At 34.2% G+C, this 12,698-nt stretch overlaps 1 protein-coding gene across 1 annotated transcript; it reads left to right on the top strand.

Moving 5' to 3' along the window:
- The first annotated feature begins 1,189 nt into the window (after nt 1–1,189).
- On the top strand, nt 1,190–11,665 carry LOC123215828 (receptor-like protein 4). The gene is made up of 9 exons (XM_044636079.1): nt 1,190–1,451; nt 1,537–2,583; nt 3,204–3,354; nt 4,566–4,637; nt 6,542–6,610; nt 7,449–7,517; nt 8,074–8,151; nt 9,629–9,837; nt 11,117–11,665. Exons 1-9 carry the CDS (start codon nt 1,349–1,351, stop codon nt 11,224–11,226), a joined length of 1,908 nt encoding a protein of 635 aa, XP_044492014.1. The 5' UTR covers nt 1,190–1,348; the 3' UTR covers nt 11,227–11,665.
- Nucleotides 11,666–12,698: the final 1,033 nt, after the last annotated feature.

Below are 12,698 nucleotides of genomic sequence, written 5' to 3'. Positions count from 1 at the left end.
AAGTGAACTGATTGTAAAAGAAGCCAGATGAATAGCCACAACAACATAATTCTAAAATGACTAACTAGTATTACAAACTGGCACAATAGGTTAAGTTAATTACACATTTTCAATGCATAACAAGTTAATCTTCTGTAATGTGAAATGTTTGTTTAATGAACCACAAAAGTGGGATCATGCTATATGAGTGAAAGGCCATGATGATCACAAGATTCCTACCTTTTAGGAAAAGATAGTCATGTACATTACAATACTCATAAACTCCTTAATTAGTGAAACAAGTTTTCTATTTTTTTAGTTCAATATATCATATTGTGACTTAAACTAGCGTATTGTTTGGTTAAAAAAACAAGAATAATCAGAACCATCTATCTCATAGTATATAATAACATTTAATGAAAAATATTTACAAACGATAAGAATTCGTCGCTGATCTATATAAATAACATCCCTTAACATCAATAATACCCACAAGTGCTGATTGATGTTACATTAAAAATATAACTAAATCTAATAATTTAAAATGAAAGTTGTTGGTTATGTTATCTTATTAAACAAGAGTGAAAAATGTGTCATGATCATCATCTTGTAATTGCATGACATAAGTATCTCTTAAAAATGTGTCATGTTCCTTTAGATCATTCGTCTTTGTCTTTATTTTTGGTTGAAGATGGTCGAAGAGATAAAAGAAAGAGACTAGAGAGAGAGAGATAAGGGGGGAGAAAAGATAATCGGCAGCTAGAAAAAGAGAAATTGGTGTCAGAGGAGAAAAAACAAACTTTATTAGAGAATTTATTATTTTCTAAACTTTGAGTTGGTAAAAAAATTATAAAATTTTTAAACATAGAAAAAAATAAATAAAATTTTAATTTTTAATATTTTTTATAAATAATAGTTTTATTTTTAATCTTAAATATACTAATTTATTTATAAATAAATATTTAAAAATTAAAAATTAGGAAGTAAAAATTTAGAATTTCACTGTATCATACTGGGTACAAGTCTTTTGCCCATTTTAATTTTGTTAGTTTGTCAAAAAACAATTTACAATTTCTTCAACACAAAATACTGTAGTCCCCACCATGTATGCCAGCCACGTCGTTTGTCAATTCCTCACAAGGGATAACGTCACGCTAAGCTGTCAACCAAGTTTCGGTGTTAACAAATCCCACCTTCTCTCCCCCTCAGTTTTCTAATTTAGTTGACTTTAACTACTGAGCTTAACTAAGCAATCTCTACTTACATCGCATTCCCCCATCTTCCCCTTTCAATCTCGCCCGCTAATCTCCCTTCCCTTTCAATCTTCTGCCACTTTATCTTTCCAAATTTCTCCTTGTTTCTCTATTTTATGTCCAAACACTCACTCTCCTCTTTCATCTCACCATCCATGTCTCTCTTCTTTCCTCTGTTTCTCTTTCTTTCAATTTCTTCTACTTCTTCCTTTCCTTTTGGTAACTGCATTTTTATTCCTTCTACTAATTTAACTGAATTTTCCAGCTCTCACTCACTCACTCACTTTCTTTTTCACTTGTGCAGATACCAGCTTCCACATTGATTGCGGTAGCGCAACCGCCACTGTCGATCCTTTCAACACTACATGGATTGCCGATAGCTACTACACCGGTGGGGCCACTGCTATTGTCTCCGAGCCGTTACACTTCCGTTTCCCTCAAGAGAAGACTCTCCGTTTCTTTCCCCTCTCCTCCGGCAAGAAGAACTGCTACATAATTCCCAATTTGCCTGCTGGTCGATACTACATCCGTACGTTTACTGTTTACGATAATTATGATGGGAAATCTCACTCTCCCAGCTTCGACGCGTCTGTGGAGGGCACTTTAGTCTTTTCTTGGCGGTCCCCTTGGCCCGAGGATTTGGCTCGTGATGGAGCTTACTCCGATCTCTTCGCCTTCGTCAAAGACGGTGAACTTGATTTCTGTTTTTACAGTTTTGCTACTGACCCTCCCGTCATTGGCTCACTTGAAATTCAACAAATCGATCCGTCGTCTTACGGCGCCACTGACATCGGTAGCGACCACATTTTAGTCAACTACGGTCGATTGTCCAGCGGGTCAAACCAGTGGGGGCCGGGGTTCAGTGACGATACGGATGATTTCGGACGCTCCTGGCAATCTGACACCGTATTCCTATCACAAAATACAAAAAAGTCAGTCAAGTCTGTGTCTACAAGAGAAAAAATTGCTAACACTGATCAACCACCGAATTACTTCCCCATGAAACTGTATCAAACAGCAATCATATCGAGCAAAGCTATTGAATACGAATTGACGGTGGATGCGAAACTTGATTATTTGCTTTGGTTTCATTTCGCGGAGATTGATTCGAGCGTTACTAAGGTGGGGCAGCGAGTGTTTGATGTGGTGGTGAATGACAAGAATGTGAGTCGAGTTGATATAGTGAAGCAAGTGGGTACCTTCGCTGCTTATAGTATGTATTACGTGGCAAAGAACTTGAGCAGTACTGGACTGAATGTGAAGCTGGTGCCTGTTGCTGGTGCGGTGCTCATCTGTGGGCTTGAGAATTACGCGATAGTACCCGCTGATCTCTCGACCATGCCTGAGCAAGGTATACATAGAGTCAATTTTACAGTCTTTTTTAAAATACAGAATTGTTCTTGTGGATAGTCCATGTATTGAGTTTGAAAATGCAAAATTAGGCCTGTTTGATAGAATTATATGAAAACAGAATTTTAGTTCGCTGAAATGATAAGCTTGTTGTTCTTGGAGTATTTTTAATCCGTAAGATTTTTGTTTTTATTACCTAGGAGAAGATAAAACATTAGTTCTTGAGAATGTGTCCTTTTATCTAGCAAATATAGGTAATTGGAAATGCATGTTTTGCCCCCTTTTATGTTTCATTGCTGAGGTAGTAGGAAAATGAAAATAAAAGAAAATTCCCTTAGAGATTAACATTGACTCTCAAATAACTTAATATTTCAATATACTGTCAATTTTTGAAACTTTAGAACATTCTATAGTTATAACTTTTCAATACTCTATTTCCCTTGCTTTTTAAGCTTAAGAATGATTTTTTATTGTTAGTTTTTATTGTTATGTATGACGGTGCACAAAAGATTTATGACATTCACAAAAGAGAATAAAAGAAATAAAATTTTGAGAATGAGGTTGCTTCTGCTTTAAATTGTGAGAATGTGAGGTATACTTATTATGAACTTGTTTTTGTAGTGGTCGCGATGAGAGCATTGAAAGAGTCACTTCGTGTTCCTGACAGAATGGGTTGGAATGGTGATCCTTGTGCTCCCACAAATTGGGATGCTTGGGAGGGAATTACATGTGGACCAAACAAGGCTGGAACTGCACTTGTCATATCACAAATGTAAGCCATGGCTTTATTTTATGTTACCATCTAATGAATGTACTGAACACGCAATCAACAACTTTTTCCTTGAAGAAGTTAATAGCTCATTGTTAAAGATATCAAGGAGTTTTACTTAGACAAGCTAGTTAATTAGTTTAAGAGGCTGGAAATCCAATCTCTTGGTATAAAGAAGCATGCGGTATCTTGACATAATATGGTCCACGACGCACAGTGTCAACGCATATCATTCTGAGTTCACAGTTGATTGGGCAGGTGGGAAGTAGGAGGTATGGATTTAGGCAGAAAGAGGGAAAGTGTAAAGGAAAGACCATTTACCCTTGGCTGGAAATGAATATAAAACTCTGTCCTTCCATATATTATAGGAAGAGTGTCAGAAAGAATAAGAACTATAGAGGGTTGACAATCGATTTTTGTTTCCACTGTGTTTCTTTCATAAAAGCATACATGTATAAATGTAGGTGTATACAACTTCAACATATAAAGGTAAAAGTGTGCAGTTTATCTGTATTCTCTCCATTGATCATGTGAATGGTGGAAAGTGACAATTCTTTCTTTCGCTTCCCCTCTCTCTCTTGCAAACCAAATTGGTATAAAGAAAAGATGGGTTTAGTTACCTTTTTATTTTCCTCTGCTTACAATATTGTTACTTATGATTCTTTAAATCATATATGAGTTTGCAGCAATACTGGATCTGCTGCCTCTTCCTTTTCTATTCTTTCTTATTAGTATTTGAAATTCCCTTTCTCTTTCTTTCTCTATAGATATTTTTAGAAGGAAATTTATATATCAGGTTAGATATGTTGCTCATTGTTAGACCTCCAATTATAGTCACTTACCGTAGGAGGCTGAAGAAGGTCAAGACATTAAAGGTCTATAGGAGGAGAATTAAGGGGAGTTAGTGATTGAGGATTACACTTGTTTGACTGAATCAACTTTGATTCGGGAGGAGCAAGATTTTTGGATTGATTGTAGGATTAATAAGGAAAGGACTTTACCTATTTAATAAGCAAGTAGGGAAGGGCATTGATTATTTTCTGAAACATTGTTTGGCAAAGGAGCTCTATTTCCATAGGTGCTGATCTAGGCGCAATGTTTGGGCTATTTTTTTCTTTTTGCTGTATTTGGTAATTATTCAATGAATATTCTTCCCACTATTTGTTTAATGCATCTTGGGATGACAACGCTCATTCGTTTTACATTTATTTCAGAGATCTTGGAAGTCAAGGCTTGAAAGGGACTATTAGTGACAAGATAAGTCTCTTGTCAAACCTGGTAACCCTGTAAGTAACTGATAATATAGCCTCAACTTGTGATTTATTACTTCTATTGTAATTTGCTGCTGTAGTTCAATATAAAGTACTGACATTTCCATCCTGCTCTATTATAGGGTATATATACCAATAAGTTTTAGAATTTTGTATTTTCTTTCATGTTTCCGACTTTTGTTTTGCCTATTGCTTGCCACCTTGCATTTAACCAAATCATTATCCATCTTTATTTTTATAGTGTTTTGTTTTCATTATCAACCAATCAGTGAAGTACATGTATTACCTTATTTCATTGTGACAATAGTTTGCAACAAATTTTAGTCCCACATTCCAGGTGTATATTTGGTAAACATCTATATTTAGGTCCTCAAATGAGACAAATTTAGCTAGTTTGACCATGTCCCATGATATGTTCATGTGATACTTGCAAAGTTTGGGCTCATTTAATTGAGCAATACCATTTAACCTCAATTACAAATCAAGTCTGAGTTAGCATCAACCCTTTATTATGAGCTCCAGCTCTACATCCGGATTACCAACTACGGTAAAATTTTATTGCTTTAGAAAAAGTATATAAGTTATTTTTAGTGTTTTAAATATTTTTACTCTTCTAGATAAAATAATATCAATTCTCACAAGCTCTAGCCTAGGGTTGGATTCAGGCTGAGCTAAGCTCGAGTTTAGGCCAACTCAAGTTTGACTTTGCTTGAAGGAGTTGAGCTCAACTATCTTGCCACAAACCAAGCTTGAGTTCGGCTACAACACTGAACTCAGCTTGAGCTTAGCTCAACTTGGTGGTATTTTTAGATTATAATTCTTTTAATAAATAAAATTTATCAATTATTATTTTTAGAAATTTATGTTCTCTAATAAAAGAAAACATTGAAAGGAAATTTATTTTTAAAATTTGATGTTCTCTGATAAGAAAAAAACATTGGAGTGAAGGTGAATGGTGTTGAGAAAGGTCAAGGGTGATGTTATTTTTAATGAGTGAAATGAATGGTTAAGGTGTCTCTTTTCCATGTGGGATTTTTAGATTTTTATGCATGGGTTTATTTATTTAGGTTTTTGAGAATTGGGTTGGGTTATTGGGTTTAAAATTTTGAGAGGGAAAATGAATTGGGTGTTGGGGAGGGAAATTAAAATGAAATTTAATTTAATTTGATTGGTTTAATTGTGAAATAGTGGAGGGAAAATGAATTTGATTGAATTGGTTTAATTGTGAAATAATTGATTGGAAAAAAAATGCCACATTGTGTGGAGAAAGGAAGGTTGATGGGTTTATATATAAAGAGGTTTTCCCTTAGAATCAAATAGGAGAAAGGTAGGAAAGAGGGACGTCATATGGGATTTCCAAACTGACTTGTTTCGAATTGAGCTCTACTAAGATGCTCGAAACCTGGTGAGCCAACAACCCTAGGAGTTTGAGTTTGCGTAAGAGTAGCTTGTTTCGAACTCAAGCCAGTTTGGTTCGAATCCAGTCCTACTCTGGCCAACTTAAGTTCAAGTTTGTTTGTTAAGCTAACCAAAATCTGCCCGGGTCCAAGCTTAAGCAGCTAGCATGTGGGTTTATTATTTGCTACCTTATCTCTATCCAAAGCAAGCAGATTAGGACCTTATGGTCAACCTTGTTTTAGCTTGACATGATTAGAAATCTACTTCCCCTCTGTCTTCATGCTCCCATCATACTAATTATCCAAAATGATCAATTCATTTGTTGACAAAATGCAATTTAGATAAGAAAAAACTCAGATATTTGAAGTGTTGATATTTTGTGATGTTGGGTTTGTTTGTTCTGTATTGATTGATGTTAGTCTATGTTTCTTTTCTTCTAAGTGTCTGCAGTTAGAAAAAGTTGTAATTACTCTTCTAAATTAATTGAACAATCATAAACATTTTTCAATATTTATTTGCAGGAACTTGAGCTCTAATTCTTTGGGGGGTGCTTTACCAGCGGAGTTGGGTCAACAATCTCTTACACGACTGTAAGTATACTATTCTCTTACTGTCACTGTTTTATTATTACACCTGACATGTGTCAGGTGTTATCCGCACTTAATTCACATTGCTTTTTAGAATATAGTTCAATTAATCTCCTTTATTTATTCGTTCCGGTGTCTTTATATCGTTTTCATTATAGCTAATAAATCTGGTTTTATTTCAACCAAATATAGAAGATAAAGGAGGTTTTCAGTGTGACTTATTATACAGGAATCATTCAAGATTTACTTCTTGGTGTCTCGACTTCTTTGGTTTTACTATCTTCTAATTAATTGAAAAACTTTACCTTCCCTTGGAAGAGTAGTTTTGCTTGATGATCTTCTATCTCTAGCTCTCTGTGGATTTCTTCTTGTTTGTGGGGCTTAAGTTAAATAGCCTGCACATTGTTTTCCTGATAGAACAATTTTAATTTGCTGTTTGAAATCATGTGTTATGCTTTGAAAGCTTTCGCTTTACATTCAGATAGTTGTTCTATCTCACTAGGTTAAGTTTCACTTGTTTATCTGGGTCCATTCTTTGTGTTTGTGATGTTTGTTAAAATTGATCTTCTTGTTTCCTAGACAAATACATACATACATTTGAAATCTTTCGCTTTTCATTCAGATAGTTGTTCTATCTCACTAGGCTAAGTTTCACTTTTTTATCTGGGTCCATTATTGTGTATATACTTCAGTTTAAAGACAAATAAATGAATTTTCTTTCTTCCTTTCAGTTTATAGTTGACTGCAATTACTCCATTTTCAAATGTAATGCCTTGTCAAAACTGTGTAAAATGTGGCTGCTGAAGTTGATATTAATAGTTTTCTGTTTTTCACATTTCAGGGATCTGTCAAATAATCTGTTCACAGGATCTATACCAAGTAGTCTAACTTCTTCAAAGCTGCAGCTTGTGTAAGTAGTTTGCATGATTTTATTATGAAAATTTTTATATATTAGTTCTACATTTTTTAAGAAATAGTTGCTGGATTATGCTTATTATATGTTTGTGATGTTTGTTAAAATTGATCTTCAAAGCTGCTATACTTTAGTCTACTTCTCGTTACTAAGTATTTTAAGGTAGGCTCAAGAAAATCTTATTGGAACCTCGAACATTTATGGTAGAAGTTTAAAACAACTGGATTTGAATGAAGACCAGTCTTTGACTGAAACAGTACACCTCATTGTTGGTTAGACTTCTTTTATTCTGCTGTGATACAACCTTTAGCAGGGGAATCTTTGCATGATCACTCAACCCCTAAGAAATGGTCCAATTTCAATACATTAACATACTTAGGCAGAGAGCCAGACACATAGAGATAAGGGCTTCCATGAGCCATCAAAACAATTTTAGATAATCAAATACCATACACCATATATCTGTGGGTAAAAGTATAGCAGTTTTTTGGATTTTTCTCTCTGTAATCACGATATTGCATTTGCATTAACTTTATCTTTACTCGTTTTTTAGGCTATTGAATAATAACTTGCTGGAAGGGCAGGTTCCAGAGGAACTTTACTCAATTGGCGTGCATGGTGGAGAAATTGAGTAAGTTACACTTAAAGTTGCTAACCTGTAATTGTTCTTTATATGGCTATTCATTTTGCATTTGGAGGAATTTGTGGAGACTGTAAATTACAATTGCATACATGATATTGGGTTGTCTTAATGGTCAGTGGGTTTACTGTAGTTGTGGAGTTTGTAATTAAGGATAGCAATAATTATATTCCTTTTAAGTCTATTCTCATTAACAATTAGAAGCCTAGACAAATAGGATTGAATTTGAGCCGAGCTAGCTCGAGCTCGATTGCCAACTCAGCTTGATTGAGCTTGAAATGAGCAACTATGGCTCGAGCTCAAGGTCAAGCCACGATCTTAAATTTGAGCTCGAGCTTAGCATGATCTCAAGAGAAAAAAAAATTTTTAATCACAAGAATTTATTTTTTAAATTTATGTTTTTTAATAAAAGAAAATATAGAAGGAAGTTGAAATGTGATGAGAAATGAAAAGATTAAGCCGATTTATAATTGGTGAAATGAGTGGTTGAAATTCCTTTAACTAGATGGGAGACATTAGAAATTGGGTTGAGTGTTTATTTCCAAAGTGGAGTGGGTTGAAAATGTATTTGTAGATAAATCTATTTGTAAAAGTCACATATTGAAAAGATGCATATTTATCAATCCACTAAACCCAATTTCTAGTGTCCCGCATTTGGTGAGAGGAATTTCAAACATTCATCTCACCCATTCTAAATAGATTTAATCTTTTCATATATCATCACATTTAAACTTCCATGTTTTTTTTTTAAATTAGAAAACACAAATTTTAAAAAATAATAATTAATTAGTTTATATTTAATATTGCCACACTACCAAACTGATCTAGAGCTTCGCTTTTTATATAGAGCTGAGTTTGGCTTTGGGAAAACTCGTTGAGCTCGAGTGTCCCTTGAGCCGAACAAAACTCTAACAAACCCAAGTTAAAGTTTAAATCGGCTCGAATCCACCCCTACAGACAATCCTTTTTTCTACCATCACTTCTTCCCTTATAGGTAGATGCCTTTTTTACAAGGCACCATGCTTCCATGTTTCTGCCCTTCCAATTAATTATTGCCAACTTCCAAACCTGGATAAAGTTCAAGAAAAAAACCTCTATCATTCCTGCTTTGTCAAAACCTTGGAATGACAAATTTGAATAGTTATTTAGCTTATGGCTTTGTGGAAGTTCTTTCTTGAGCATATTCTGTACTTGGTATGTAAGGACAAAACTATTTGACTAAGTAAAAGTAAATGTGGCTGCTTTGGTGAAGTGACATTATTCACAGTTGATCACTTTGATCAGCATTAGTTATTCAATTAGCATACTGAAATGCATTGTCATGAGTTGCATTTGGTGGAATATGAAAATTTTAAACAAAGAATTAGTTCATTTGCTCTGGCTGACGTGTAACTGCCTTCTTACCTTTATAAATATCTTGAACTAATGTTATATTATGCACTCAATAATATATGATTTCTCTTTTCAGCCTCTCTGGTAACAAAGGTTTGTGTGGAGTACCTTCTTTGCCGTCATGCCCTTTTTTTTGGGAAAACGGTGGCATATCTAAAGGCGGTAAAGTAGCAATAGGGCTATCGTGCCTTGTAATTCTTTGTGTGCTTCTGTTGATCATATACATATGCTGCATCAGGCGGGCTAGCAATGATTATGACTTTGGTCTACCACAAGATTTGATGTGTAAGTGTGATCTTAAAGAAGTTCAAGTTTGTGAATCTTCTTTTGGTTTCTTTTTCAGTAGTTCATTATTATCAAAAATATTTTGTTCCACCTCAAACTTTGATCATTTGGTCTAACATGCATGAAGATCAGATGTGGTAATTTAAGTATCTGAAACAAATTTAGGCTCCAATAAAACACAAATTGGCACTTGCTAACTTGGTTTCTTGAAAGCTTAAGTTGGTAGAACTCAAAACAAAATGGTGTGAAGCTTAAGGCGTGTAGAGATACATTCTCAACACTTTTTTATTTTATTTTTCATGTTAATTTTCACAAAATCAGAAGGGGAGTTTTCAGTCGGTGTTTTGAGAAAATACAATTTCAACATGCAATAATTTTTTTTATCCTTTATTGACAGAGACCAGAAAAAAGTAGGAAACTGTCTCTATCTGACATTGTTTTCTCCATTTTGAGGAATTGTTTCTCAAGACGGGAAAGCAGATTTGAATTATTTGATTTTTTATATGCAGTTTTTTTTAATTTTTCTTTTAAATTCCTCTTATTATCTACCTAAAATTAAACTGATGAACTCTCTGAAATAAGAAGATGATAACGCATTGATAGTTTCTCTGAATACTTTTAATATCACAAAGAGTTCAAACAAAACAATGACATGCTAGAGCTTTTCTAGGATATTGTGGAACTATATCTATATCGAACTTTTTTTTCTCAATTTTTTCTTCACATTCCTTTCAACTCTCATAGGCTTTCTTATTTATCATGTTCACTGTGGAAAATATTTTGGAAGTGTCCAACTGCCCAGAATAGTGCCATCAAGATGTCTCTTGATAGCCTCTATGTGTACTTCTTCCTTTCTTCTCTATCTAGTAACTGTTTAGTTGTGCCATGAAGATGTCTCCTTTCGTCTCCTAATGACATCCATGGGTGCAGAGGTTACTATCTTGAACTGGCCCTATATTCATGGGGAGCGCGTATTATTCCTTTTTTCAGTTAGTCATGCAGCACAGTTGCTCTGATTGATATTTACTCAAATGCAATTGCCTTTTGTAAATTGCTATATGTTCTAGTATTGCACCTCTAAGACATTTCTGACATCTCGATAAACATGTAAATGCTTCCAATGGTCTGAGATCCAACTATTTATTATATGATCAAAAGTTTGATACAGTGCAATAATATTTGTGCTTGAAAAATATCTCTAAAGTGATTGAGATACAATCTTCCATATGACTATAAAATACCTGATCTTGGAATTTATTTTGTTTGTGTATTTCTGCAGCACTTGCAGCAAAGAGAAACAGATATCAAAGGCAGAAATCATTGATGCTTCTTGAAATGGAAAGCCAACATGCAAAAGGACCGTCATCACTTCCACTAAATCCACACTAAGATCTGGTCAAAAAAGAAGTACAGTCTTGATGTTGATAGTGTGTCACTCACCAACAGAACACAGAGAAGAGATGCTGAATATGATTGATTTGAACTAACTACTAAATGCTCAGGTGATGTGTATTGCTGCTTTCCAAACAAGGTATTCATCAATTTGGCTTCGTTCAATGATTTCAACCAAAATGGGGTCGTCGTCTTTTGAGAGTCACAAAATCTGAAAAATACAATGCATCTCACTTTTTATCCTTATCAAGAAAACCATTAGCCCTCATATGTATCATTACCACTTTGCGGCATTTTTGATGAATTATATATATACATGTTGTAAATTCATTCTTCAGTGCATCTAAATGCCACCACATATTTATTCCAACTGGACCCACCTTCATAATTTCTCCATGATTAACTTCATGTCACTCTTTTTCCATATTGTCTCCTACACTAACTTGTTTAGCCTCTTTCTCATATGAATTTCACACTATTAACTCAATTTTTTATTTTTGTTCATAAACAACTTTAGCAAAGCTTGTTTCAATTTTACCTTATTTTATGTTGAATAGATAATATGTTATTGTTATGCTAATGATTTGCTTGTTCTATATTTATACAGAAAAAAGGGTAACCTATTTGATTGTTGTCATTTGTGAATGAGGTGTTGTGTTGCAAAACATATAATCAGTTTAATGATACAATTGTGTTTTGTTTATTGGTTTATCTAATAAGAATAGTTATAGATAGGTGGCAAAATTGGTATAAAAGGAGGTAGAGGGGATAGGCTTTATCTCTACAAAAATGATTGGGTTTCTTCTGCTTGGAACTATGTTGAGCACAAGAGAGAAGATTAGTGACGTTTCCGTGCGAGTGTCAGATAAGATGTGAATAATATTGTCATATGAATGATATGAGGGTGTTGCTGAGGTTAGGCTAAGACTGTGGCAAACAGTGTTTAAGCGAAATTCATTATTCATATGTCCAAATGAAGTTCATGATATCATTTGTTTGTGATTCATGGATTATTATATAAATATAATAATCAATGGAGATTTACATTACAGCAGCCATCAGCCATGACTTGAAGGGTGAGTCTGAATCTGAGAGGAAAGTAACAAAATTTTATGAGTACCCACTTTCGTAATGGGGTAGCTACTCAATTTAAAAAAAATAAAAATAAAAAATTCACTTACAGAAAAAAAAAAAAAAAATTATAGATGCACCCTGTTTGAAAACGATGGTAAACGTAGGATAGGGATCGGTAACAAACCCATCTCTTTTTCTAATCTTTTGGACACTTCTTGCTGGCTAATTCTAATGGGATAAGGAATTCCAATGCCAAGTAGATAAGTTTAGAATCATTCGTTAGGAGGCGAGTTCCCACAGTATTCTGTGAATTTCGGTTTTGACTTTGCAAATTCACGTGATAACATTTGTTTCAAGTTGTTGGCAGCCATTGATTTTCAGGCCCACTAGTTTAC

This window comes from Mangifera indica, chromosome 5 (assembly GCF_011075055.1).
Source record: "Mangifera indica cultivar Alphonso chromosome 5, CATAS_Mindica_2.1, whole genome shotgun sequence".
NCBI classification, from domain to species: Eukaryota; Viridiplantae; Streptophyta; class Magnoliopsida; order Sapindales; family Anacardiaceae; genus Mangifera; species Mangifera indica.
This window is presented reverse-complemented; position numbering and strand designations above follow the sequence as displayed.